This window comes from Lissotriton vulgaris, chromosome 7 (assembly GCF_964263255.1).
Source record: "Lissotriton vulgaris chromosome 7, aLisVul1.2, whole genome shotgun sequence".
Taxonomy (NCBI): Eukaryota; Metazoa; Chordata; class Amphibia; order Caudata; family Salamandridae; genus Lissotriton; species Lissotriton vulgaris.
This window is the reverse complement of record NC_141695.1, coordinates 1,549,171,775-1,549,199,437: the sequence shown is the minus strand read 5'-3', so window position 1 is coordinate 1,549,199,437 and position 27,663 is coordinate 1,549,171,775. Positions and strand designations below refer to the sequence as shown.

Here is a 27,663-nt window from a genome sequence, read left to right as displayed (position 1 = left end):
AAATCCTAATAAAACAGAGGTCCTTGCCCTAAACGCTGATCTAAATCTTTTTCCATCTTGTTTGCGAGTTCAAGCCGCTAATCAAGACCCAGTCAGATATCTTGGGATATTTGTAACTAGCCAGTAACATCAGCTATATCATCTGAATTATACAAGAATGAAAAACTAAATTAAGAGACTTTTGGATCAGTAGCTTCTACTCCCACTTTCATTAGTGGGAAGGGTATCACTCATTAAAATGTCGATATTACCGCTGCTTATATTTTTATTTAGTATTGTTCTTATAAAGATGAATTCATCCTTTTTTAAAGAAATGGAAACGATGTTTAGGGGTTTATCTGGGAGAAAAAAGTATCTAGGGTCAAGCTGTCGGTAGTACAATTATCCACTGACCAAGGGGGCCTCGCTCTACCCCATTTAAAAACGTATTATGAGGCTGCCTTTTTAGATATAGTGGTGGGATTGATGGGATCTAAATGCATTCAAGATAGCTTCTTCTTCGATAAAATGTTACAAGAAATTGGTTGTCAAACTCAAGTATTTTTAAAAACCTCCAAACTTCCAAAAAAGACCAGATACAAGACCTTAAGGGAATATTCTTTTAGACTTCAGTCCTTTATTAAAAAGACTAGCTCCTCAGGCGTACAATATCTGAGTTTGAGGGAGTGTACCAGCCTAGGTCTCCAATTAAAGACAAGCCATTTAACAAACTGGGAAAATTGTGGGCTACAGGAGCTAAGACATTTTGTTATTCTAAATATGGTGGTTGCTTGGCAAGAGGTGATGACAAGGGCAAATAACCCTAGGAGTCCCATCTTTTTTGAATATCTGCAAGTTGTTCACTTTAAAAAAAACATTAGCGGCCTTTTTGAATCTCCAAATGAATTGGTAGTAGCCCTTTATGGGGCCATAATTAATGGCATAGGGAATTGGTACAGGTTGCTACACCGCCAGGGACAAACTGCATTGATAGAAAGCCATCTGGGCAAAATAAGCCATGAGACACAATGAGCTTTTTCATTTAAGGATCGGGAGACCCTATGCCATCTAGGAAGTAAATCCCTGCGCGTGGCCAATTTGAAAAGGATGGCATTTCTATCACGCTGGCTCGCTTATTTGACTCCGGAGGCCCTGGGGAAAAGGAATCCGGAGGTTGAAAACAAATGTTTCAGATGTCAAGCCAATGGTCAGGGTGGGTGGCACCTTATGTTTTTTTACTTGTCCATGGTTAGAGCCCTTTTGGGAGGCAATTCTTGCGGATATAGAGTTGGCAATCGGGCAGAGAATCCAGCCTGAGGCTGAATTGGCCCTATTCGGCATATATAAAGATAGAATGATGCTAAATAGGGCTGAGGAAATGTTTGTATTTATATCTTGTACCGTAGCCCGCTCCTTAATCCTTCAGAATTGGAAATCTAATGAGGTTCCCTCCCAATTGAAGTGGTTCAATAAAATGAAAAGGACTCGTAATTTTGAAAAGGCATATGCAAGTCGGGTGGAAGCCATTAGGAGATTTGAAAAAAATGGAAGTATTTTGAAAATCTAGAAGAGTCAAAGGAGGGGTGATTTATACTTGATATTGATATTGATACTGATGTTGAAATTGTAGCAGTCTTTGCGATTAAGAGCACTAGCACTTTTTCCTTGATGGTTGCACTTTAGAAGCATAAGCACTTTTGTGGTTATTGCATTTTGTAATATTTGCACTTTTTTGCTGCTGCACTTTATTGCACTTTTTTGCTGCTGCACTTTATCACAGGTTTTTGCACATTGTCTCTTTTTAAACTATTGATGATGATGATATTGGCTGCTGCAGTTTAGATCTTTTTAATTTTGTCATAGCAGGAAGAAGTTATTCAATGTTTTTAAAAGGTTTCAATAATTGTGTTTTTGATTTTGATCGCAAAATGTATATCTTGTACCAAACGCTCTGCTCAATAAAAAATATTTAAAAAAAAGAGAAATTAAAGGAAATCCAAATTTGTATATCTGTGGTTGTGAAGCCATCACAAATTATGAGGAGCTCTGATTGGCAGTCAACACTTCAACCAGTCAGTGTTGGCAGCCATCTTGGGACATGGGACTTAGTACAAAAAAAGAGGCAGGGTATGAATGCCCTAAACCCCTAGTCTTGGTCCTGGGGTCCTAGACGGAAGCGCTAGGACAAAAAAGCATTGTCTTTTTACACTTTTGCAGCAAACCTTCATGAATTGGAGGCTACAATTGATAAAAAAACCAAGCAGGGTCTTCCACGCTTGTTTTCAAAGATGGACCAGGTCCCGGGAGCATGCAAAGCTGTATAAAAAAATGGAGGGCAGTGCACGCCCCCCCCCCCCCCCCCCCCATCCAAAGGCGTTTTTATGTCCTGGGGACCATCATCAACCCAAGGCTTTTGTTAATAATAATTGGGGGCCTTGAGGGCCCTGGGGGGCCTGGGATCCGGCTGCTAACACCACCGGGGCAACAAGGAAAAAATACATAAGGTGGGCATATGGATGCCCCAGGCTAGAGGACCACCACCTCCCTGTGGCTACAATTGAAAAAAGAACATGGGAGTGGGTAAGCAGACCCCCAGGCCCCAGAGACCGCTACCACCCAGGGCCAATTATATTTCTTTAAACGGCCATACAGCCCCCTCCCAGGCCATATACGTGGCACCGGGGACAACCACCCTCCATGGCTGGGTGGCCCCCCTTCTGGAGATATATATGGCCCTGGGGACACTACCCTATAAGGCCGGCTCTTGGTAAGTCCTGAGCTGCCTACCCTTGAGACATAGCTGTTCGCTTTTGCTTGTAAGCAAAAACAAATGCTCTGCTTCAAGCAAGCAGGAGCTGTCAAATTGCTCCTGCTTCCTGGAAGCATAGATTTAATCTCTTTCCCTGCATGCAGATATGTGGGCAGGGAAACAGATTAAACTATTACTTTTGAATGCAGGGTGCTACAGTTCTTGCAGCTCCATGTGTGCGACAGCAATGCCGGCTCCTGCAGGAGGTAGGAAGATCAGGGGCCCTGGGTCTCATAGCACACTGGGTGCCCCGGGTGGGGCCAGGGCACCCAGGGACACATGACTAGGGAGCCAGGGGATGGGGTCCCTGGGGCCAAAACCGTCCCAGGGATGGGGGCTGTGTGGTTCCCCTCCCCCACTTGTTTGTGGCCATGCCACAGGGAATGGGGTCCTCAGGGCTGAAATCATCCTACGGCGGGGGGCTAGGAAGCCACACTCCCCATTAAGTTTTTGCAGGGCAGTTTTGGTCCTATAGCAAATTTCACAGGAATTAAACATCAATGTGAGGCACTTACAAATATAAATATGGCAGTTGCCCCTGTTGAAGCTTCACTTCTGTAAAGGACAAATGATCCTAACTCCTGTGTTTGGCGAAGGCAAAGCAAGGGTATTTTCTTAGCAAATGATCTGAAATCCTTCATGGAGGTGACTGCATCATTGCTCTATTGGAAAGAAATTTGTATGTGACTAGGTCGAATGGGCTCTTTTTTGTTCTGTCCTGGTGCCAGCAGAGTCCATGGTTCTCCCTTTAAATTACTACGAGTATGCAAATGTGCAAATCACTTAGAAACTGCACTCGTTAGGCACAGCCCACCATAGTGGTATGCCAAGGTCTTCCTGTCTTTTGCCAAAATGAGGGCACAGCTTAACAAGCAGACCCCAATGCTTTTACCACCAATTTTGGTAAGGAGTTCTTGATGCTGAGGAATATGAAGACATCTCCACTAAACAAAGAAGCACTTATTTCATATAGTTAAGAGTAGAGAGCCTTGTTTGATGGAGATTTACCTCTCTGTAGTCTTGTTGTCTTCGCCTTAGGAGGATTCATGTTCTACGCGGCGACCCGGAAGCAGGCAGTCATACGAGGTTCCTCCCTCGGAACAGTTGTGTTCTTGGGACACCTACCTGCAGGGCGCCATGTCGAGTTTACATCCTAATAAACTCGTTCTTGTTTCCCATGTCGCTGGGATCCCCTCCACACATGTTGATTCAATTGGAATCCTGTGTGATTAGTTATGTGGTACTTTGACTGATCTACGGTTTGACCAATAGCAGGACTGGTTGCAACATATGTCCTAAAGAAGACCGGGGTGATCTTCTTGGCGCAGTAAGTCGGTCAAAACATGTTGACATTAGCGGTATTAGGAGGGTTGTTTTGAGAATCTAATTTTTCTCTTGGAAACAATACCCATCCTTTTTTCTCCTTTTAATCCTGGTTGTGGAACCTATTAATAAAGTTTTGTTTGGTATCCCGAAACCAGTTTTAAACACTTCACTATTAACTGCACTTGTTGTACACCAGTTCTAGTCACAGGGTGACATTTACTGATCAGTTTTTGTTGAGTATATATGTTGTTTGGTTTTGTATTGTGTCCTTTGGTCTTTTATGTTTAACCTCTCCCTTATGCTCCGTCCAGAGTGTGGCTACACCTGGGCGTATTGTAAGCAGACCCGATGAGGGAAGCATGTCACACACTCCGGTGTGTGAGTGAGGGCAGTATTTTCAAAACAGTTACATTTGTTCTGTTTTGTAGCATTATATGTGGTTCCTTTGAGTCTCTCCACCCCTCCATGTGTGTATGATTGTGGCTCAGGGGGTTCGGGGTGGCAGAGTTGTAAATACGGTAAACCCTCTCCACTTACTTGTGTTGAATAGGATTCATGTTATCACATATTTCTGGATAAAGACGCACAAGGAACAATCACATTGCCTAAACACACACAAGGTCACTGGTGACATTTCCTCATGCTCCATTACGCAGCTGTAGTATAGAATATGTACTAGACACTTACCCATGGAGGTGGAACTTAGTAATAAACCATTAGAAAGTACTCCACTTGGGTAGATATTTTGTGCGAAACTGTGGACTTTTATTGGATAAAATGGCAGATCCAGTTCCTTTGTGCCTGAGTCACTCACACAGCTATTGACACACCCATACAGACACTCACACACCCACTGACAGACACATTCAGACACTCTTGCACCCACTCACACACTCACACACCCACCCACAGGTGTACTCAGACACTCATGTACCCAGTCACAGACCCATACAGCCACTCACAGATTAATATAGACACTCTTGAACCCACTCACAGACCCACTCAGACATGTACCCCCACTCACAGACCCATGCAGCCACTCACACAGTCATCACCGACCCACTCAGAGTCTCACACACCCATTCACAGACCCACTCAGACACTAACACACCAACTCACAGACACTCAATCAATCACTCACAGACTGACACACACTCATGAGACACTTGTAAACTCACTCAGACACTCTCACACCCACTCACAGACTCACTGAGACACTCACTCAGAAACTCATGCACCCACCCAGACACTTACACAACCACTCAAAGACCCACTCAGACACTCAGGCATCCATTTAGATACTCAGTGAGACACTTATGCAGCTACTCCCAGACCCAGACACTCACTCACCCATTGAGACACTCATGCACAGACTCACATACTCACTCTCAAAGGTTACAGGACACAGTTAGGAAACATCAATAAAAAGTTCACAGACATTCACTGAAAAAACAAAGGTACAGGGACGTTATAGTTATGTTCAGATTTCACTCGTACAAAACCTTAGGAATTCAGCAGTTATAGTTACCTAAGCTAACTATAACATATGTCCCTGAAATGCACTGCTTATAACCTCACATATTGCATCACTCATGACATGGTCAGTGACATCACTGATGATGTCATCCAGTGAGTGTAAGTGTTTTCTAAGAGTTTATGACAGTTAAACATATATACTAAGATATATTACTTCTAACATGTATTATGCATGTGGCTGCGTGACTGTGTGCATCCAAATGTGAGTGTCTGGGTGTGTGAGCTGGTGTGTGAGTGGCTGCATGGGTCAATAAGTGGATGTGTGAGTAGCTGTGTAGGTGAGTATGTGACTGTGTGCATGGCTGTAATGGTAAATGAGTGAGTGTGTCAGTGGCTCTATGGATGAGTTAGTGGCTGTGTGAGTGACTACATGGGTGAGTGAGTGGATGTCTGAATGGCTATATGAGTGAGTGACAGGGTGTGTATGTGGCTGTATGAGTGAGTGTCTATGTGAATGGCTGTATGGGTGAATGTGCAGATGTGTGAGTGCTTGGATTGGTGTGTGAATGGGTATGTAGGTAGTTGTGTGGGTGTGTGAGTAAATATGTAAGTGCTTGTATCGGTGAGTAAGTGGCTGTGTTGAAAGACTATGAGTGAGTGGGTGTGTGAGTGGCAGTATGGATGAGTAGGTGGTTGTGTCAATATGGGTTTGAGAATGGGTATGTGAGTGGTTGTGTAGGCATGTGAGTGGGTATGTGAGTGGTTCTGTAGATTATGTCATCAGTGATGTCATTTGAGATGTCATCAGTGATGTCACTGACCATGTCATGAGTGATGTAATATGTGATGTCATAAGCAGTGCATTGCGGGGGCATGAGCTATAGTTATCTCAGGTAACTAAAACTGCTGAATTTCACTGGTTTTGTAAGAGTGAAATCTGAGTCCAACTATAACGTCCCTGCAGCCTTTGCTTTTTCAGTAAATAGCTATTTCTGTATGTATGTGTATGAATATGTGTTCGTAAGATTATTGTCAGATCAAGCATTATATCCTAGTGGCGGTCACCACTAGGTAGTTATAATTAGGTCTTGTTGTCCATAGAAAGAGCATTTGGTTTGCTAATAATTTTGGCCCCGTTTGATAAATCTTCACAAAACATTCTAAATGAAAAGTTGCTCTACCTCAGCTACCTACTGGAAAGTAATCCAGGAACGACAATCATGTTGAAGTAAAAGTGGCAATTAGTGGAGTGCTGCACCTAAACTGCAAGAAAAGGGCTCTTGCACATGCTGGACTCATAAAATATAGGAATTCCTCAGCCCAAAACACATTTCTGTCCAAGAGAAAGAACCTGGTCTGGTTACTTGTAGAATGAGATGACTAGCTATGAACGTCAAAATGGGCCCAACATCTTTGTTTGACTACAACTGTCATGTATGTAGAAATAGGATGATGATACTAGCTCCCCAGCCCCAAATCATTTAGGGACAGTTTAACTTGGTCTAGCCACTGGATCTTCTTAATTCTATGGAAGCTTACGATATCACTTAGGGCTTCTCTTTACAGTTTTAGCTTGTCTACAAGTCAAATGCGAAGCCAGTAAAGTATAGGTTATAGCCTAGCCGACTCTGTGATTGGCTTGAGAGTGAGGTCAAGCCTAAGGGGCAATAGAGTAGTGCCCCAAATTCAAGAGCACCCTTATAAAGTTGTTTTCACCAACCCATAATGAAGTAGTGGAGAAGTGGCCCTATATATCTGTTCCATACAGGGCAGCACTCCTGGTTTGGGTGTTTTATATATCTATTGCTTGGGAAATTGGGTGAAGGGGCCCTTTTGGCAAATCTAAGGATGGGAGAGACCCGGTGTTTAATTAAAGGACAGTTCTTGAAAATCTGAGGTGCCCATGACTGAGTCTGACAAATGAATCATAGGAACTTGAACTCCTTCACCCCCTTGTAAGAAAACAGCGCTTTTGGAGATGTCCCACCACTTTTTGCCTGCATTTGGACTACTAGATGCTGGTTTTTGACTTGGACAGTGCACTGAAGCCTGCCAACCAGGCTCCAGTACCAGTGCTCTCTCTCTAAAAGTGACTAGTGTAATTGCCATCCCCAATTGACAGAGACCATACCGCTTGTAAGTCTCTGGTAAGTGGTACTTTGGTACACACGGCATGGGTGGTAAAGGGCCTGCAACACTGAGTGACCCAGGCAAATAGATGACAGCAGGCCTGTAACTGCAGACTGCAGGAACTGTGTTCACTGCTTCATTTCAACTTTGTCCTCCACATGTGTGACAGGGTCTCAGTACTATCTTAAGTATGTCAGTCACCTCTAGAGAATGTCTCTATGCCCTGAAGACAGGGTGCAGTATATTATGAGTATAGACATGTAAGTGTTAGAAAGTAACAGTATCCAGGCAATAATAGTCAGAATTACTGGCAAAAAAGAGACTTTAGTGCAATAATATATAAACACATGTAAAAGAGAAATAAAATAAAATCGACATTAATTATGATCACATATAAAATTGAATTTCAATGATACAAATTGATAAACATATCTAGTCATAAACATCAGATAAAAATAGCAATAAAAGAGGGAAAAAACTACAGAATTCAAGTATTAGACTGTGGTGGTTCCCACTGCTGATAGTTTGAATTGGTGTCCGTCTGTCAAATACAATAATTATAGACATGTAAGTGCCAGCTTATGTGTCTCTATATTGGGTTTACCATTAAAGTACACAGTAAGTGATAGACGGTTCATAGGATAACATGGGGCTTGCCACAAGGCATACCTGGGATGCTAGCTCCATATTGATGCCATCTAAATATGTCAGGTTTGGGGTCAAACAACATGCCTTCTATCTCTAGACATCTGGTGTCAAGGGAAGGCTGTTGTGCACCCAAGTGACTACCTAGTGGTTGCCTTCATAGTTACCCTAGCTGACATGTGCATTGGTTGTCAAGCCTGGGGTTTCCTGCCCGAACTACCTCCAAGACAGATATATAACCTCCTTCACAGCAGTGGGAATACTCCTAGGAGTTGGTATGTAGGTTTGGGCAGGAAGGAGGCCACGCCTCCATAGTGGCTAGTGAAGGGCTACATCAGAGTTATGAGCTTCAAAGGCTGCACCGCCTCTGATATGCATATCGGCTGTTCCCCAGAGGAGGACACAACCTTCTGCCTTTCCTTAGGCATAATTGAACCCTGACAAGGGATGACATTAGTAATACAGGAGGTGTACACCTCCAGGAAGGCTTGCCACACTTCAAGGGTGAGCAGGCAGATCTGTACACCTATAGATTATTGCTGCTATCTTTTGAGAGCAGAAATAGTGGGTTTTGGGTAGAAAAGGTGACCTAAATCACTGGATGTGGTCATCTGAGGGGCGATTAACTGCAGGGACTAGCTGCCCACCAGCTACTAGCTCCCACACCTAAAACTCTTCTAAATCTAAAACTTAAGGGACCCCCAACATCAGAATCTTAGATCTGAACCACCTACGACAAGGAAGAACCAAGACAAGACCTGTGTCACTTGACAACAGGACTTTGCCACCTACACAAAAGAGGGATATTGTGTTCCTGAGACACCAGACTTGAAACTGTGTGAACGTCCCACGTCCTTTGCTAAAACTCGACACTCTCGAAGTGAGGGACCCCTGTGGATACCAGACATACCCTCAGACTCCACTGGATTGGTGGAACCATCCCCTGTAAAGTGCAGGTAAAATGATGCTCTGCATCTAAAGAATCACTGCTCATCGGGCCCTCCGAGGGCCGGCCCAAAAGTAAATGGTGAAGTGCTTTTTGGGCATTGTAGTCTGGATTTCACCAAAGTTACAAGCCGCTACCACACTCCCCTCGACTGTAAGAAATCGAAGTTCCTTTGCAATAATTTTACAGCTATCAGGAATTGTTGGTTACCAGCTGGGTAACCGACTCCTTAACTCAACACTACATCAAAAGAGCACTTAACTACACCTCTGACTGATGTCAGCAACGACCCCACTCTTGTGTATTTTTGGTAGAGTCATCCCTATGGTAATAGCAGCTTGGACACAACTCCTGTTTAAAGACCACTGACAGCCAGCCCAACCCCAGCAACTGGACCCCATGGGCTTAGTTAAATTGAACGGACTGTTTGGCCCTGGTCCTGGGACCCCAAAAATCTCTAACTTGCGAGGGTACAACGTAACTCAACCTCTAAGTTACTGACTGTCTCTAGCAGATTTACCAACTGACTGCAATGTTAAATGTTTACCAACTGACTGCAATGTTAAATGTCTGCACTTTTAAATGCACTTACTTTTTTAATGGTATGAAAATCTATAACTCCATATATATATATATATATATATATATATATATATATATACTATTTAGTTAGTTCACATTGGTGTATACATTTACTTAAAATGATACTTTTTTTAAATTTGTGTTGGATTTTCCTCTGATATTTTAAGAAGGTTTTTTGTCTTTGCCAGACCAGAAGTTCCTTCCACAGTTTTTCTGACGGGACAAGGTCGAAGGCAGCTCGAAGGTGGCAGGAAGATCGATATATTTAGCTGAAACTAGGGAACATTTCTTCTTCAATGTTGCATCCCATATATGGAGAGCAGCTGTTCAAAACCACAATTACAGCTGACTTACGAAAGGGATGTATGACATCACAACGCATGCTTTTACCACGCATGCTTTTACTTCGCAACTTTTACAACGCATGCCTTTACAACGCATAGTGTTGAGGGGTGCTGGATAGTGAATAGTTTAATTTACTATTCCAACTCCAGTCCCTGTGGATAGTAGGGAAGGTGTTGGATAGTAAATTAAATCTATTCCCTATCCTAGAGCGCCCCCCAGCGCAATGCGTTGTAATGGTTTGCGTTGTAAAAGTTGCGATGTAAAAGCACTGCGTGGTAAAAGTTGCGTTGTAAAGGATGTTTCCCTTACGAAAGATCTCATATAATATCTTATCAGGAAAAATGACTTTAAGTTTTAGGACACAGCACATGCGGCTGGGTTCTCATCAGCGGGCCTCTGCTACCCCAGAGGCCAAGTACTGGACCTCCAGGTCCAATATAATGAGGGTTACTAGGCAAAAGAAGATTTCATTAAATGTAAGCTTTATTATGGAATTCTTTCTAGTTAAATGTTCACGTGGTGAAACAAGAATGAATAATTATATTGGAGACAAGTTCAAATGATGTGTGCTTTCCCTGTGACGCTTCTTGTTGGTCTTTGTCACATAAACTAGCTATTTGACACATTTACTTGTTTGTAAGTCATGGCATTGAAAATGAGCCAGCTCAGTGGCAGAACTCAGCAGTGACCTCCCATAATTGCCAGAACTTCTCAACAGGCCCAAAACGATTGAGTATCAAATGACTGCCCTGCCAGCAATAACACAAATGAGGGTCTTCCACAAAGAAGTTATCTAGTGATAGAAATGGTGTCCTTGATAAGGAAAGGGGACAATTGCTCACTTTTGAGAATTGCTATAGCTGTTTTTACTACAATAACGTGTAAACAAATGGGTTCCAAAATAACCGGGCTACTAAAAGAGGCACAGATAACTCACGCAACCTTGGGTCTGTTTTGTGCTGTTACGATTGAAATATAAGCTCAGGTTTCCAATTATGTTATTTTTAAATGGGATCTATTTCCAATGTTCATTTCTTTGACAGTTACTGCTAGGAAGTAAAGAATATCTTGAGGAAGGGTAAACCAGAAGGCCGACTTAATAGAAATGAATCAACAAATGTTAGCCTGTTCTTAGCTGTAATATGCAAGAGGTACAACATCGTCATTTTTGTCCGTCCATGTTGTTTTTCTTGCATCTATTTTGAGTACTTGGGTCTCGAAATATCATTGAGGTGCATGGTTGTGGTTAACACTGGTGTGCACCTGTGCTTTTCCACGGGTGTCAACCACGGCTGTCATTCCCATTACCGGAAAGGGGTTTCTCAGGGGCATGCGGTATGTATAGAGAAAGGCAGAAAAAACTGAACGGTGTCTATGGAAAAGTGTGTGGGGGGGGGGGGTCGTTGACGTGCTGCAGTGCCCATTTGGTCAAATATCAAAATTAAAGTCGAAGCGTCATTGTTTGTGTCTGCCCAGGCCCCATCTCCCTTTCAGAACAGGGCTCCCAAAAGGGATTGTTCCAGCACTGAACTGCGCCATATTTTGGTACTAGGAACTTTGCTGGTCCCATCTATGCACTGTACACCATATGTGAAGAAGCGCTAAACGCAGGAAAAACGGAGGTATTATTTATTTATTTATTTATTTTTAATATTTATAGAGCGCTGCATATACCCTTGGGCGTCTTGGCGCTGATAAATCATTTGTTTTGTTACGAAGTGTGAGATTATGGACCGGTTGATTAAATCAAACTGAAAGGGTGATATGATTATTGAGTAAACAGCCAGGTTTTCAGAAGTTTACGGAACTGAAGGAGGGTGGTGCTTTGCCTGATGTTGAGAGGCAAGGTGTTCCAGAGTCTGGGGGCCGCCACCAGAAACCGACGGTCTCCCCAGGTGACAGTTTTGGTACGAGGTACAACCAGTTGATAAAGATTGGCTGATCGTAAAGCTCTGGTGGGTTTGTAGTGTTGTAATTGATCTTTGAGGAAGTGTGGTCCTTGATCGTTGACTGCTTTGAACACAATGCAGAGGGATTTAAAGTGAATTCTTTTTTGTACAGTGAGCCAATGAAAATCCTTTATATTTTTGGAGATGGATTCAAACTTTGTCTTGCCAGAGATCAGGCGTGCCGCCGCGTTTTGAATTGTCTGGAGTTTTGTGATTACTCTGGTTTGGGCATTAAGAAATAGCCCATTGCAATAGTCCAAGGATGAGAGGACAAGGGCAGTGACTAGTGTCTTAATGGCAGAGTCAGGGAGAAAAGGACGTATTTTCCTGATCATTTTTAATTTCAGGTGTGCCGTAGACACTGTTTTATTGGCGTGGTCCAGGAAGATAAGACCGTCGTCGAAGATGACTCCGAGGTTCCTGACCTTGGAGGTAGGTGAGGGAGGGGTACCGAAGGTTTCTGGCCACCAACTAGTTGGCCAGGCTGGTAAGAGGGGTCCAAAGATGAGTACCTCGGTTTTTTCCGAATTTAGCTTTAGGCAGTTGGTGGCCATCCATTCTCCTATATCCAGGAGCCCTTTCTTAAATTTTTCTGCTACTTGCTCTCCGTTCCCTTTGATTGCCAACACTAGTTGGGTGTCGTCGGCGTAGGAGGTTAGGCTCATCCCATGTGCCTTGATGGTCTTAGCAAGGTCCGACACATAAATGTTAAAAAGTGTCGGACTCAGGGATGAGCCTTGGGGAACTCCACATGGAGCAGAGAGTTGGGCCGATTGAAAGGGACCTAGAATGACAGCCTGCGTTCTTTTGGCGAGGAAGGACGCAATTAGGTCTTTGGCAGTGTGGCCGATGCCACATTCCTGGACACGGTCGACCAAGGTGTTGTGGGCGACCGTGTCGAAGGCCGCCGATAAATCTAGCAGAACCAGCCATCCCCACTAGATCCCAACATCTGGTGGCCTCTTGATTTGAGTGCACCACCCCAGCCCAAAGACTCAGTGAAAAACTTAGGGGTTAGATGGGATTCTAACCTCTCATTGCAACATCAAGTTCACACAGTCTCTGCAGCATGTTTTGCCAAGATCAGGATGGTGAAAAAGTTCATCAATTTCTTACCTAACAACGCCAGGAAGACTGTAGTCCAGGCGTTGATCACCTTGCATCTGGACTACGCCAATGGCCTGCACCGGACTGTCTGCAGGTCTTTGCCATCGACTCCAGACAGTCCAGAATGCTGCAGTACGACTGGTTGGTGGCATTCCCCTACGCGAGCATATCTCACCCCACCGTCGCAGACTTCATTGGCTGCCCATACAAAAAGGGCAGAATTCAAAGCACTGGTACTGGCTCACCGTGCATTGAGAGGCAAGGGATCTGCATACCTTTCCACCTGCCTCACCCCTTACAGCAACACCAGGACTCTCCGTTCTTCTTCAAAAAACCTCCTCACCACTCCTAGATTAAAAAAAACCCGCTCAGGCGGAAAAACCTTCCAAGTATGTACCTCTGCCCTCTGGAACAAGTTACCAAATTCCATCCGGATGATCCAGGAAGAACTACCCTTCCGGAAAGCCTTAAAAACCTACCTGTTCTGTTAACCATCCCCTTTTCAAACAACACCAAATTCAGCATAAGATCGCACAGGAGCGCCGGGACACCCCGTTGGGGTATCTGTGCGCTATAACAAAATACACTAAATAAATAAAATAAATAATAAATAAATGAATGTCACCTCCTAGGTGACAAGACTTTAGTGCATTCCACCACACATTTATTAGACATGCAGCCATATCTCTAAAATTTAACAGCCATAGGGCCAGATGTATGACCGATTTTGCAGACACAAACAGAAATCGGCCTGATTGCGACCTCAAAATTGGTCTGGCCCATGTACAAACCCTATTTTGCGAGTCGGTAACCTATTACCGACTCGCCAAATAAGGTTTGCGACGCACTATTAGGAAGGGGCATGCCAAGGGCGTCCCTTCCGAATAGCAACTTGCACTTCAATGTATGATTGTTTTGCAACCACAAATGCGGTAGCAAAATACTCACAGTTTACCACCTACTTCAAGTAGGTGGTAAGCCACTCGCAAACGGGAAGGGGTCCCCTACCCCTTCCCCTTTGAGAATGGATGCAAAAGTAATTTTTAAGAGCAGACAGTGGTCCCAAGGACCACTGCCTACTCTTAAAAAATGAAACAGGAACGTTTCATTTTTCTTTTTAAAATGCATCCCCTTTACCTTTAAGGAAAACAAGCTCCATTTAGAAAAAACAATAATGCTTTATTTAAAAAGCAGTCAAAGACATGGTGGTCTGCTAACCCCAACAGGCCACCATCCCTGGGAGTGCTAGCCATTCCTAATGGGGTCGCAAATTGCACCTGCCTCATGAATATTAATGAGGCAGGCAATTTGCAACCCCATTAGGAATCGCAAACAGTGTCTGAGACACTGTTGTACATTCCTATTTGCGAGTCACAATTTGCAACTGACAAATTAGTAGGGTCGTACTAATGTGGCCCTTAGTAATATACACATTGCTTCATTTGCACGGGCCACACTCTATGCAAATGAAGGAAATCTAACTTTCTGTTGCAAAGATGCTGTCTTACCACCAATTCTAAGGTTATTATAATGAGAGCTGCACAAATACCTGCGATACACATCTCTAAAAGCTAACTGATCCTGGAACTAAAATGGCCACTAATGGCACATGCGCTACCAAGGCAAGTTCTTAAAATGGACATGACCCAGTCTTTCCAGAGCACTCAATTACAATTTTACAATTTTTTTTCATGCCGTTCCAGATTACATGTCAATTATTGGTTTTGTAAGTCAAAGAGTGCTGAACTTATCACACCCCTAACACACACATCTCACACATGCAAATGGTGCCTGGCTCCAAATGCTGTCATACACTGCGTGTGTGTATGTGATTCCCTTCAGAGGTCAATGTACAGTGATAGATGTGAGGTCTGGGCCAATTCTTTCCTACTGCATGCTGTCTAGCCCATTGTGTGGCCAAGGCAGAAGGTACCAGCGCAGATAGTTCTAGCAGGATGTATGATGTTACAACGCGTACTTTTAGCACGCATACCATTACAACGGATTTTTTACAACGCAGGTCATTTTACAACGGATACCATTACAACGCAAAAAACTACAACGCACATAATATTACAACGCATACCATTACAACGTAAGTATAGGTAAGTATGTGATAATAATATATAATTTTAAAATATGTTCTAAATATTTATTAATTTATTATTTAATTTAATTATTTGTTATATATTATTTTAATAAAATTATTAATTAAATTAATTTTAATTTTCTAATTTGTAAAAATAGGTTACAAATACCCCTCTACCCCAAAACCCAAACCCAGCCCTAAAACCTAAAAATACCCCTGTACCCCAAAACCCAAACCCAACCCTAAAACCTAAAAATACCCCTGTACCCCAAAACCCAAACCCAACCCTAAAACCTAAAAATACCCCTGTACCCCAAAACCCAAACCCAACCCTAAAACCTAAAAATACCCCTGTACCCCAAAACCCAAACCCAGCCCTAAAACCTAAAAATACCCCTGTACTCCAACACCCAAACCCAGCCCTAAAACCTAAAAATACCCCTGTACCCTAAAACCCAAACCCAGCCCTAAAACCTAAAAATACCCCTGTACCCCAAAACCCAAACCCAACCCTAAAACCTAAAAATACCCCTGTACCCCAAAACCCAAACCCAGCCCTAAAACCTAAAAATACCCCTGTACTCCAACACCCAAACCCAGCCCTAAAACCTAAAAATACCCCTGTACCCTAAAACCCAAACCCAGCCCTAAAACCTAAAAATACCCCTGTACCCCAAAACCCAAACCCAACCCTAAAACCTAAAAATACCCCTGTACCCCAAAACCCAAACCCAACCCTAAAACCTAAAAATACCCCTGTACCCCAAAACCCAAACCCAGCCATAAAACCTAAAAATACCCCTGTACCCCAAAACCCAAACCCAACCCTAAAACCTAAAAATACCCCTGCACCCCAAAACCCAAACCCAACCCTAAAACCTAAAAATACCCCTGTACCCCAAAACCCAAACCCAGCCCTAAAACCTAAAAATACCCCTGTACCCCAAAACCCAAACCCAGCCCTAAAACCTAAAAATACCCCTGTACCCCAAAACCCAAACCCAGCCCTAAAACCTAAAAATACCCCTGTACCCCAAAACCCAATGTTTATAAAAAAAGATAAACTTACCTATAATTATACTTACGATGTAATGGTATGCGTTGTAATAGTATGTGCATTGTAGTGTAATGCGATGTAAAGGTATCCGTTGTAAAATGACCTGCGTTGTAATAGTATCCGTTGTAATGGTATGCGTTGTAAAAAATCCGTGGTAACAGTTGCATGCCGTTCTAGCAAGACCGTTACTACTCTGTCTGAATCAGCACACAATCATCTCCTGTTTGAATGAGCGGGTGTTCTCCCAAGGTCGGTGGACACTTTAGAGTGGAAATGTTCCACTCTACCCTGTTGTCCAGAAAAGAATACCAGATGGAGATAGCAAATTAAGTACATATTAAGTGATAGACGGTCCATGGGTAATATGGGGCTTGCCCAAGGCATACCTGGGGTGCTAGTTCCATTATGATACCATCGAAATATGTCATGTTTGGTGTCAAACAACATGCCTTCTATCTCCACACATGAATCTGGTGTCAAGGGAAGGCTGTCATGCACCCAAGTGACTACCTAGTGGTAGCCCTCCTGATTACCCCAGCTGGCATGTGCTTTGGTGGTCAAGCCTGGGTTTTCCTGCCCTAACTGACTCCAAGGCAGGTGGTTGTATCAGAATCTGTATGGTTGATTACAATTTAGAATCAGCAAAATTTTTTATGTGTTCTTTAAGTACTGGTTCAAAAAGGAATTTGGAAGTTGTGACATAAATTTCATATTCAAAATTAATTACACGTATTCTGTACTCATGATTAGAAATCATAGACAAACCATGAAATTCTCTTTGCCAAGAGACAGTCTTGGTAGATTGCAAACTTTTGTACAATGTACAATTTACAGAAATCAAGATTCTGGGACAATATTTAGTTTTGTGGTACTGACAGAGTCATTAGTTCAGTCGAGCAAATATTTTGAAATTGACGTAAGTGCAACACTCTTTAAACTCTTTAATAATTAACTTACATTTTCTGTTGGTTCACTCACTTGTGGCTCTTCTTTGATTGACTAAAAAGGGAATAAATTAAACCACAGATGAATTATAGGTTGTTTTGTGAATGATAACGAAAATGTGCAGTAGCTTCAGCTCTAGGGAATTATATCTGTGTTTTTCTGGAAGCATATACATTCTTTTTTAAGCCAGGAAAAAGGAGGATGATTGAAAGTTGAAGGAAAAATTAGAAGCTACTGCATGCACCTGATTTTTAAAAGTGAAGTTGCTAAGAGCGTCCCTGTGTAGAAAGCGGACTCTAGGAAGGTTGATGTGCATTGTAAAAGAAGATCATCAAAGCGTAAAATCAAAGTCAAAGAATGTTGAAGAAAGTGGATTGATTCCAGATTTTTCATAAGCCGCCCGGATCAAGAACAGATAAGGCAGAAAAAGAAAAAGATGCATGCACCTTGTAATTAATATCTGTTTTTTAATAAGATGGAAATTAGATATTATTTATGGGAAAGAAGATGCTAAACGTTTGAAACTAAGAACCACATGCAAGAGCAGAACACTCTTACAGAATGAGATGTGAATGGGGAAATTGCCTAAAGGCAGGTTTGGTTTCATTCCAACTACCATTTTGAGTGTACGTGTTTCTAAATACCATAGTCAAGCTTCCATATTGGGAAGGGGTGTGTTCAAGTTTCATGTCTAATTTTAAAGGAGACCGCTGACTAGAATGCGGTCTTTGAAAGAACATGATATATCAAACAGCTAGTCCGCAGACACCCTGTGAAAAACTGTATCAAAAGTTGAACGGCAAGAAAACCAATTTACAACCACAGTGCCTGGAGTTGACCTTTTTGAGTAAGAATCAGATTAAAGTTTAATACAATTCTTAAGAAATATTTACAGTGACTTGGAGGGTAGATTTTTAGCAGTGATCTTATGTAAATAGATCCTTATCTGTATATAAATGCTGCACATCTGACAAATATGATCACTATGCACCAGAGCACACCCAATCACTATATCTGTAATCCAACTAGTATATCACATATAAATCGGTCTATGTATTCATAAGTTCTTTCAACAATGTGATTCGATATGTAGTATAATGAATCCAGTGATAAAAAGGAAGGTTTTTTTTGTTGTGTGATATCAATATAATCACCATATGATTCTCCAGATCGAGGTTAATGGTCCTTTGTTATCACTCTTCATTCAGAATTGTTTTATTTTCCTCCATTAATTCACGTGCCCGATCCTGATAAATCGTGCAACTGCGGGAAAGCGTTTTCAAAAGTCTTCCTGTCTCCTCCGATGTGTGTCCATGTAACGCTATGGATTCATTATACTGCACGACCTAACTAGCACGTGGACAAATTCAGGAAATTATATGAATTCCACTTATATTCCAAAGCCTTGAAAAAGCCCTGCGGGCGAAAAGCGCGTCAGCTGCTGTTGTTTCAACAATATTCTGACTGGACAATAAAAACATACAGATCTGATTGAAGAGTGTGACCAGATCCTTTCCTTTGTTTGACAACTTGGGAATTCGAATCACATTGTTGAAAGGATTTATGAATACATGGACCGATTTATATGTGATATACTAGTTTGATTACAGATATAGTGATTGGGTGTGCTCTGGTGCATAGTGAATATTAAGGTACCAGGATTCTTTGAATCTCTGGGCAAAGTAACACCTTAGTGGGTAGGTGTTTAGATACTGTAGTAAGCACCCCGTACTGACCATATATTAAATAAAGGAACTGTCTATCCTCATGCAAGTAAGTAGATGTGCGGAATAATCAGGGCAAACCCACATTTTTGTATCTGACAAATATGATGTTAGGAGATCAAAAATCTTGCAGAGGCTTCTCATCCTTTTGCTATCTGCATTTCCTTTGAGATTAATGATGCGTCTTACACTCATCACAATTATTTTTTTTAATTCTTGCCCCAAACCTTTTCTCAGGCAAGATTTTTTTATTTTTTTATTCTTCAGTTATCCTTGATCAGACATGAGGCTTGTACTGGCTGACATGTTCCTTTAGCAAAGAAAAGTGGAAATCTTGAAACTATCACCGCCGGGTTCTCTACAGGAACCGGTTTACAGAAATTTGTCAAGATATTGCAGATTTCTGCAGTCCGAAGTAATGTGGAGGAAAGTTGACAAAGACTGGTGTTTCGATACGTACGTTCAACAACTGCAGACAGACACCATTGTCAGACCGGCATACTCAGAGATGCATTACTGACAACCGTTAAGAAAAAAAAATTATTGGTAGTTTGACAAAGAGAAAACTTGTGACCCAACCACCTCTTATACAGCAGGAAAATCAAAGTTTGAAAACATAAACTTTGATTTAGCAGATTTACTTAGCAACAGCTTGGACATTCTTTGGACAAGTTCATGGCATTGTAAAATGTACTACTTGTTGAACTGCATCTTTGTATTGAAAGGATAAAAGGTCTTGTTTTATTGTTCTTTGTATTTAGAAGCCTCTTTGACATCAATGTAGGTTTTATTCAGATTACTCCATGAAAACTGATACAAATACTACAAAAATCATCAATTTCCCCTAATAAAAATAAATAGCAATTTAAAAAGATTGTAATGTTCCTTCGTGTAAGACTAAGGGGCATATTACCAACAACTAGCGATAATTATCGCTATGTTGGTTTAGCTGCAATATTTTTATCACTGAGCTGCGGCGATTTTTATCTCTTAGGAACCTTGCTATAATCAAGGTTTATCTCCTAAGCCATAAAAATCGGCCGAAATGCAAGAATATCGCTGAAAAGTCAGCGATATTCATGCATTACCGAGCTAATGCTCTTAGCCATGTTATCTACCTACCATTGGATAACATGGCTAAGAACTGCTATGGGGCAGGTGTTAGCTTTTGGAGATAATCGCACTTAGCGCGAATATCTCCAAAAGTTGGTAATAAGAGATAGCGATGTTAGCGACTGTTTCCAGTCGCTAACATCTTGGCACACCCACTTTGCATGTCATTAGTGATAAATATCACTGACATGCAAAGCGGGGCCCAATATGGTCGCTATCTCCTACTAGCTGTCGCTAACTGGTGTTAGCCACAGCTAGGTAATAGGGAGATAATTTTATCTCCACTTTCTTGGCTTTTAAAGCCAAAAAAGCAGAGATAAACCCCCTTGATATTATGCCCCTAAGTTCTTAGTATTGTGACTTGTGTGGACCCCAACTTAATGATTACTTAAATCCAGGGAGCCCCACTGAATCATTATTGGTATCTGAGACATTTTTGGGATATGGGGACCCTAGCTTAAGCAACTTAGATAATTTGAACTTCAAAAGAATACACAATAATACGGAAAAAAACATTTATCAAACACACAAATGATTAAATATATTATTTATTTAAGGGCAAATATTCAAAAAATCTAAATTTTAATGGGAGGTTTGCTCTCTTATAAATTTATTTGCGACCACCCATTATCCATACTATATTCTGCTTGATACACTTGCACTGCTTCCACAAATCAGTCTGAGGATACCAGTTTAATTTTTAACCTCCAATTTCAAATTCTTTTACAACTATATAAGGTTTTAAAATGCTACTTGCTCATTCTCACTAAGTTATTTGTTCCATTTTATTAATCAGTTAACAAATATTTAAGTTTCTCAGCAGTTGATGACCCCTGTGAGGAGGCGTTGCAGACACCCAATGGTTCCGGAACCACAGGTTAAGAATTGCTGGTGTAAACTACTAATATTATATTACTATACTCACTGAAAGCAATGTACTCAAAAAAGATGTTTGCAACTTAAAGTGGAATGATGCCACATCATCGTCAACTGACAATATGACACTAGCCCAATGTTGTGTAAGCAACCAGAAACTTTAAATCTGGTCTAGATCAGGGAGGGTGCTTGGGGTGGGGGAGGGTTTGATGAGTGAGCTGCAATAGAAAGCAGACCGGTTTGCTTCAAAACCACACCCACCCAACATTTGTCATTCGAACCCGACAAACTGTCCACTCTAGGCTTCATCGTAACCTGGGGCAACTAGGTGTTGTCCAGGAAGGGTTACATTAAATCAATATGGAGATAACCTGCTAAACAAACGGCAAGTGCAGCCACCACTACAGAAGATAGAGCCAGACGTGGGGTCCTCAGAACCCTAAAGAACGAGGATACCATGCAGAAGGAATGTGTTGTTCTCATGCAATACCAAATGGTATAGTCAGTGACACCAAAGGTCTAAATAACATGAACAAAACAACAGGCCCTGATTTATGGTTTCTGTTGAACACATTGCAAACTGTGGCCAGACATGATGACAATCTTTGGGATGACCTCATCATTCTTCAACAGACTTAAAGCGCAGATAGTATCAATGTAAACTTGTAAACGAAACCTACACTTTAGGATTAATGCCATGACAATATTCATAACAAGTGTCTGTCTTTCACATTCATTGTTAAAATGTTCATAATTATTTTTAGGCTTGCCTGTTCCAGTCTTTGGTGTATTCAGTCTTAGTTTTCCTATATTCTTTCCATGCTTGGTACAACCAGACTTTTTATCGTAGGTTCATTAACACCATTTACCTCTCGAAGGGAAACATCCATTACAACACAGTCATTACTTCGCACTGCTTTTACAACGCAACTGCCTTCACATAGCATGCCATTACAACGCATGCCATTAAAAAACATGTCACTACAACGCATGCCATTATAGCGCATACCTTACAATGCATGCCATTACAACGCATTATTAGGTAATTAATGAAGATTTTTTTAGTTTTAGGGTGGGTATGGGTTTTGGTGTAGATGGGAATAGGAATTTTTACCCCTATACTATCCAACACTTTCCCTACTGTTGCACTCACTGGAGTGGGAATAGTCATTTTTACCCCTACACTATCCAACACATACCCTACTGTTGCACTCGTTGGAGTGGGAATAGTAATTATTACCCCTACACTAGCCAACACTTACCCTACTGTTGCCCAAAAGTATTATGAGTTGTAATGGTAGTTTTTAAAAATGCCCTGTAATGGCATGCGTTGTAAAATCATGTGAAGTAATGGTAGTTGCAATGTAAAAACCATATTGTAAAAGCCTGCATTATAATTGTTTGCATTGTAATGGCATATATTCTCTTCTGAGGGGCATATTATGAGTTGTACTTGAAACCAGATGCATTAATACTGTACTCGGACTTACTGATACCAAGAGGAAATACAATTCCCTTGTGCAATATTACCACCCCCCATTATGAGTTTTGGTTCTTGAATTGGAATACCTGCAGAAATCGATCTATGTGCACACAGTTTCACCCATTTTCCCTTGAGGACTTTCACCTGGATACATTACTGCTAGTTCTCACTGTGAAATGAGTTTGGGGAAACAGTTGAAGTTGAGGAATTTCAGGCAACACTCAAAATCTCAATTCATAATCATAAAATTTCTTTATTCGGTTTCATGTTCAAGAAAACCATAAAAGCACAATATAAAAACCAAGATAAAATGGCGTGATACAATATATACAATCTCTAGGACAATCCTATGCAAATTCATAATTCATCTAATATATACAAAGTGCATCTAAAATACTAGACACCCATAATATTAAAGTAAAACTACTAAAAACAATTCATAGAAGTCAATAGCCAGGTCCACACCCTATTGGCTATACAAGTTCATGAGCCCAAAAAGTAATCGTAGGGAGAGACCCAACTAATTACTGCTCGCCCTAAGTTTGATGGCAGATTTTAAAAAGCTTAAAACATGAAATACCGTAGTGCCTGTCAACAACTGGAGAAATATAAATGCAGGCCGAACTTGTGTAAAGTTGGTCTGTTTCAAGATGGGGATTAAATATGATTTTCTCGGGGTGTCATAAAATGGACAAAACATGGTAAAATGAAGCATTTCCTGCGAAGATGTACCATCGCAGCTGCAGGGCGGGAGTACTAGCTCTCTGGTTACGCCCCTTGGGTAAGAAAGAAGTAGATAAAACAAGTCAAACCGGAACCTGGTCAGAAAAAAACTATCGTAAGCGTTCAATAAACAAAGTATATACGGCTCCGCTTTTGCTGATGACCTTAATATAACAAAGTGGCAAACACTTGGCTTCATGAGCTCCCTCGCCTCCCTTAATGTGGACTGGCGCGTGCTAAATGCCATCTTTAGGGTGGGCAAGTCTATTTTACGGGTTCCCTCAGGATTAGAAAAGGGTATACACCTGTTACAACGCAATTTTTACTCCGCACTACCACTACAACGCAGGCATTACAACGCATACCGTTACAACGCATTGCGCTGGGGGGCGCTCTAGGATAAGAGGTAAGTTTAATTTACTATCCAACACCTTCCCTAGGGTCCACGGGGACTGGAGTTAGAATAGTAAATTATACTTACCACTATCCAGCACCCCAAAGCGCTATGCGTTGTAACGGTATGCGTTGTAAATACCGCGTTGTAATGGTATGCGGAGTAAAAGTATGCGTTGTAACGTCATACATCCTTAGAAAAGAGGTCACCTCTTCCCAAGTTTGTTAAATTTCTTTTAATATATTTCAACCATGGTATCTTTAGTGCTTGATCTAGGGATAGACAGTCTATAAGGATTGCCTTGTTTAGCGATTCCCCCTCCTTGACCCATGTTTTTAACCAAAGTGACAGCGGGCTAAAAGCTATCTTTCTGTGATATAGGGCATGCCCAACTCTTTGTGGGCAAAAAAAGAGGGAATACCCTCAGGGACTGACAACAAACGTCTCAAAAATTTGTTTTCCGAAGATTGGACATACTTTACATCTACATGTCCCCAGATTTTGCTGCCATAAAGTACTTTTGACAGGCACTTTGCCCTATAGAACTCCAGGAGAGCCCCCACCGGTCTTTTACCCAGTCTTGCAGCAAAATTAAAAATGGCGGCAGATTCCCTGTTAAGGTTGTTTCTCTTGCGGGTAAGTTGTGGGACCCAGTTAATTTTGTTGTCCAGGAGAACCCCCAGATAAGAAAAAACAGATGTTTTAGGAATAGGGGTAGGCCCTACCTTAAAAACATATGATCTAGTGGACCGTGTCCCCAGTTGCATGATGTATGATTTGGAAACATTGATTTTTAGGTCCAAATGAATCCACATTTGTAAAACACACAATCACCCGCAAGGGTCTCTAGGCGCTGGGGGCCGTCGGTAAGATTAAGCAAGCTATTGTCCAGAGTCACATGGTGCTGGGCTAATCTGCCGCCGGTGCCGGGGATCGAACCGTGATCCCCAGATTCCGGAGTCAGTCGTCCTAGGCGCGGCGCCACACCTCTTCAAATCTCCCATGAATGATAATAAGATGGTTTGTAAACCCCTCTTTGTCCTGCCATCAAGATGGCGTCATCTGCATATAGCAGAACTGGGAGATAATCAGTATTGGTCTCCTGGCAGATTTTCTCCAAGTTATTGATATAGAGGTTAAAAAGAAAAGGGGCTAATATACAGCCTTGATGGACTCCGCTCCTTACGGGTAATGAGCGAGATACGTTCAAGCTCGACGAGTAACGCACTACCGCTTTGGTGTCCTGGTGAAGATCGTAGAGAAAGGAGACCAACTCCCTATCTACCCCTAAGACTAATAGGATCTGCCAAAGTTTGCCCCTGTTTACACACTCAAATGCGGATGACAGATCCATGAAAGCCAGGGAGAGGATACCCCTACGAGCAACTGTATATTTACTGAAAATTAGGAAGAGGTTTAAGGACTGTTCAATCGTAGAACGGCCAGGGCGAAACCCATATTTGGCGTCCGACAAAATATTGTTGTCGCTAGCCCAGGTCGAAAACCTATCCAGCAATATCCTAATGACCATTTTTACCACCAAATCTATCAGAGAGATCTGTCTGTAGCACACGGTGCTGTCCCTATCCCATTTTTAAAAACTGGCATAATGATGGAAGTTGCCCATGAGGACGGGGTGCCAATCCTTGCTACTGCGTAAATTATGGAAGTGAGTACTGGATCCCAAAACGCCACACCTGACAGATAAAGATTGGGTGGGATTCCATTGGGGCCCGGGTCCTTATTACATGCCAGACCAATGATACCATGCCTTACTTATTCCAAGGCGACTCATTTTTTGGGGGGACCCCCAAGTTTAAATAAGGGGGACAGGAGCCAAGTCTCCCTTTAACATGTCCTCAAAGTGACTGACCCATTCGTTTTCAGTGATGTGTGCTTCTAAAACATTAGCAGCCTCTTCTCCCAGAATGGGACTGTTTATGATGCTCCAAAACTTGCCACTGCACTTATAGGCTGATGCTTCCATGAGGTTGCCCCAGGCTTCTTCCCTCAAGGCCGCCCTGCATTTACTAAGTGCTAGTTTATACTGCTTCCACAGATTTTGACTAGCACAGCATTCCTCGGGGAGGTGGGAAAAGCTAGTTTCAGCCGCCTAGCTGCAAGTGACCAATCTGAGTTGAACTATCTAGGCCCCCTCTCCCTTTGATCTCCCTGGGATGGGACAGTCAATAAGTCAGTGACAGAGACGGAAATTATTTTGAAGGCACGGATAATGGCCTCATCTGGCTCTACCTTCGCATTCTGACATTTCTGGAATTCCTTCCGCGCATCTCCAATAAAGACCCGAACAGGGTATTTGGAATGATCTGCCCCCATCTAAGTCGTCTCCCTCCGACTGTTGCATGTAGAACCCCTCTTCCTATGGTCTGCCTTTTTAGATCAAGAGAGTGCCAGATACCTTTAATACACAATCTCAATTCAACCACGAATTCCCATCAGCAGCCAAATTGGGCTTTTCAATAATCTCCTATACAGCTAACAGCTATATTATCCTAGCCATTGAAATCTTTCTGAACTTAAAAATATTGCCAGAGTGAGAAGTCAAATTTAGACTGGATCATGGGAAGACAATGTTATGGACAAATGAATGTTTAATTGGAGTTACTTGTAAGATACTCAATAGTACAACTACATGCAAATATCTAAAAACACAGATATTTTAATATACTCACTTGCCTCTAATTGAAATAGAGACACTGTTTGAAGAAACAAAGTACTAATAAAATAAATATTTAGATATTAAGTAGCAAACACGATCACAAAGACAAGGGACTTTTGCTAGAAGGTGGTCGTTGCTGGTTGCATACTGAAGCAATTCATCTTGGTAGGTCGAACACAAATTCAATTTCTTTTTTAAAATTTGAGCTTTGCAAACAGCAAAGCTAACACGCTTTTATTTATTTAAAAAAAATAGACAATCTCCACTGCCCTTTGCAGCAGTGTGAAATTCCACCCTGCAGCAGTATGAAATTCCACCCTCTGATTCCATGAGGCTGCAGAAGGCTAAAGCGGCTTGCTTGCAGCTACCTGTCTCTATTACATTAATTGTGCTTTTACACTCTACCTTTTCGACTTTTTCCCTTACACTACCATAAAGCATCCGACTGATCCCTTCGCACTTTCTCACCATGGAAACACATTTACATCAACATTCTGTTCTGGTACTTTTACATATGCTTCTTACCGAAAAGACTACATAACAAAATGTTGCCAATCCTAAAAAAAATGGACTTTTTAAGAGCTGCCAAATTTGGTGAACTGCTACCTCCCTCTTCACCCTTTTCACACTGGTTTCCAATGTTAATCAAGTGAAAATGTCTACAGGTAGGCAAAATGTTCCTTTTCTGTTTGTCTTCCACAGCTGGTGTAGATGCAGAACTTCCATAGAAACTGCTAGCACCATATTTCTTGAACCAATAATGGAAAATAGATTTTGTACCAACCCTGCAGCCAGCACTAGATTTGGTCGAGCATATTGTGATTGGGGTTGTGGAACCTCTACCCTAAACACTTGGCACAATGTCAGTCTATGTCTAAATAAGGCATTTCTCGTGACACACTCAAACATTTGCATAAGAAAGTCACAGCTTCTATTGGATTGTTTAAAAATTATAATTTTCTATACAGATAAACCTAGGTGTGCATTTATATCATTTTTGCAAGATACGAAAACTGACTTCTTCCTCTTCCGCAGGATATCAAAACGTGGACCAACTTCATTGTTAAAGAAGTTAACATCGAAGGTGTGTTAAACACAAAAAAAGCCAACCGAGTGGAGCCTTTGAGATTTTTTTATTTTTGTGTTTAACAGATTGTGGCTGGAGACTGGCTAATCCTTGAGGCCCCATAGTCTCTGGTTCCCTACTGTGGATAGTCTCTATGGTTTATGTGTTTTGAAGATGGAAGATGTCTCAGCGAGTTATGTATTCTCTACTGACCAATCT

The 27,663-nt window shown here is 41.8% G+C and overlaps 1 protein-coding gene across 4 annotated transcripts in view; it reads right to left on the bottom strand.

The window, feature by feature from the left end:
- Nucleotides 1-27,663, bottom strand: part of BCAS1 (brain enriched myelin associated protein 1) — a 505,437-nt gene that overhangs the window by 71,881 nt on the left and 405,893 nt on the right. For 2 of the 4 annotated variants that reach the window (XM_086932444.1, XM_086932442.1), the window contains one exon: nt 17,398-17,439. The exons of the other annotated variants lie outside the window; for them this stretch is intronic. In XM_086932444.1, coding sequence (XP_086788570.1) covers nt 17,398-17,439 — 42 coding nt within the window. The remainder of the gene's footprint in view (nt 1-17,397; nt 17,440-27,663) is intronic. 4 annotated transcript variants of the gene reach the window in all.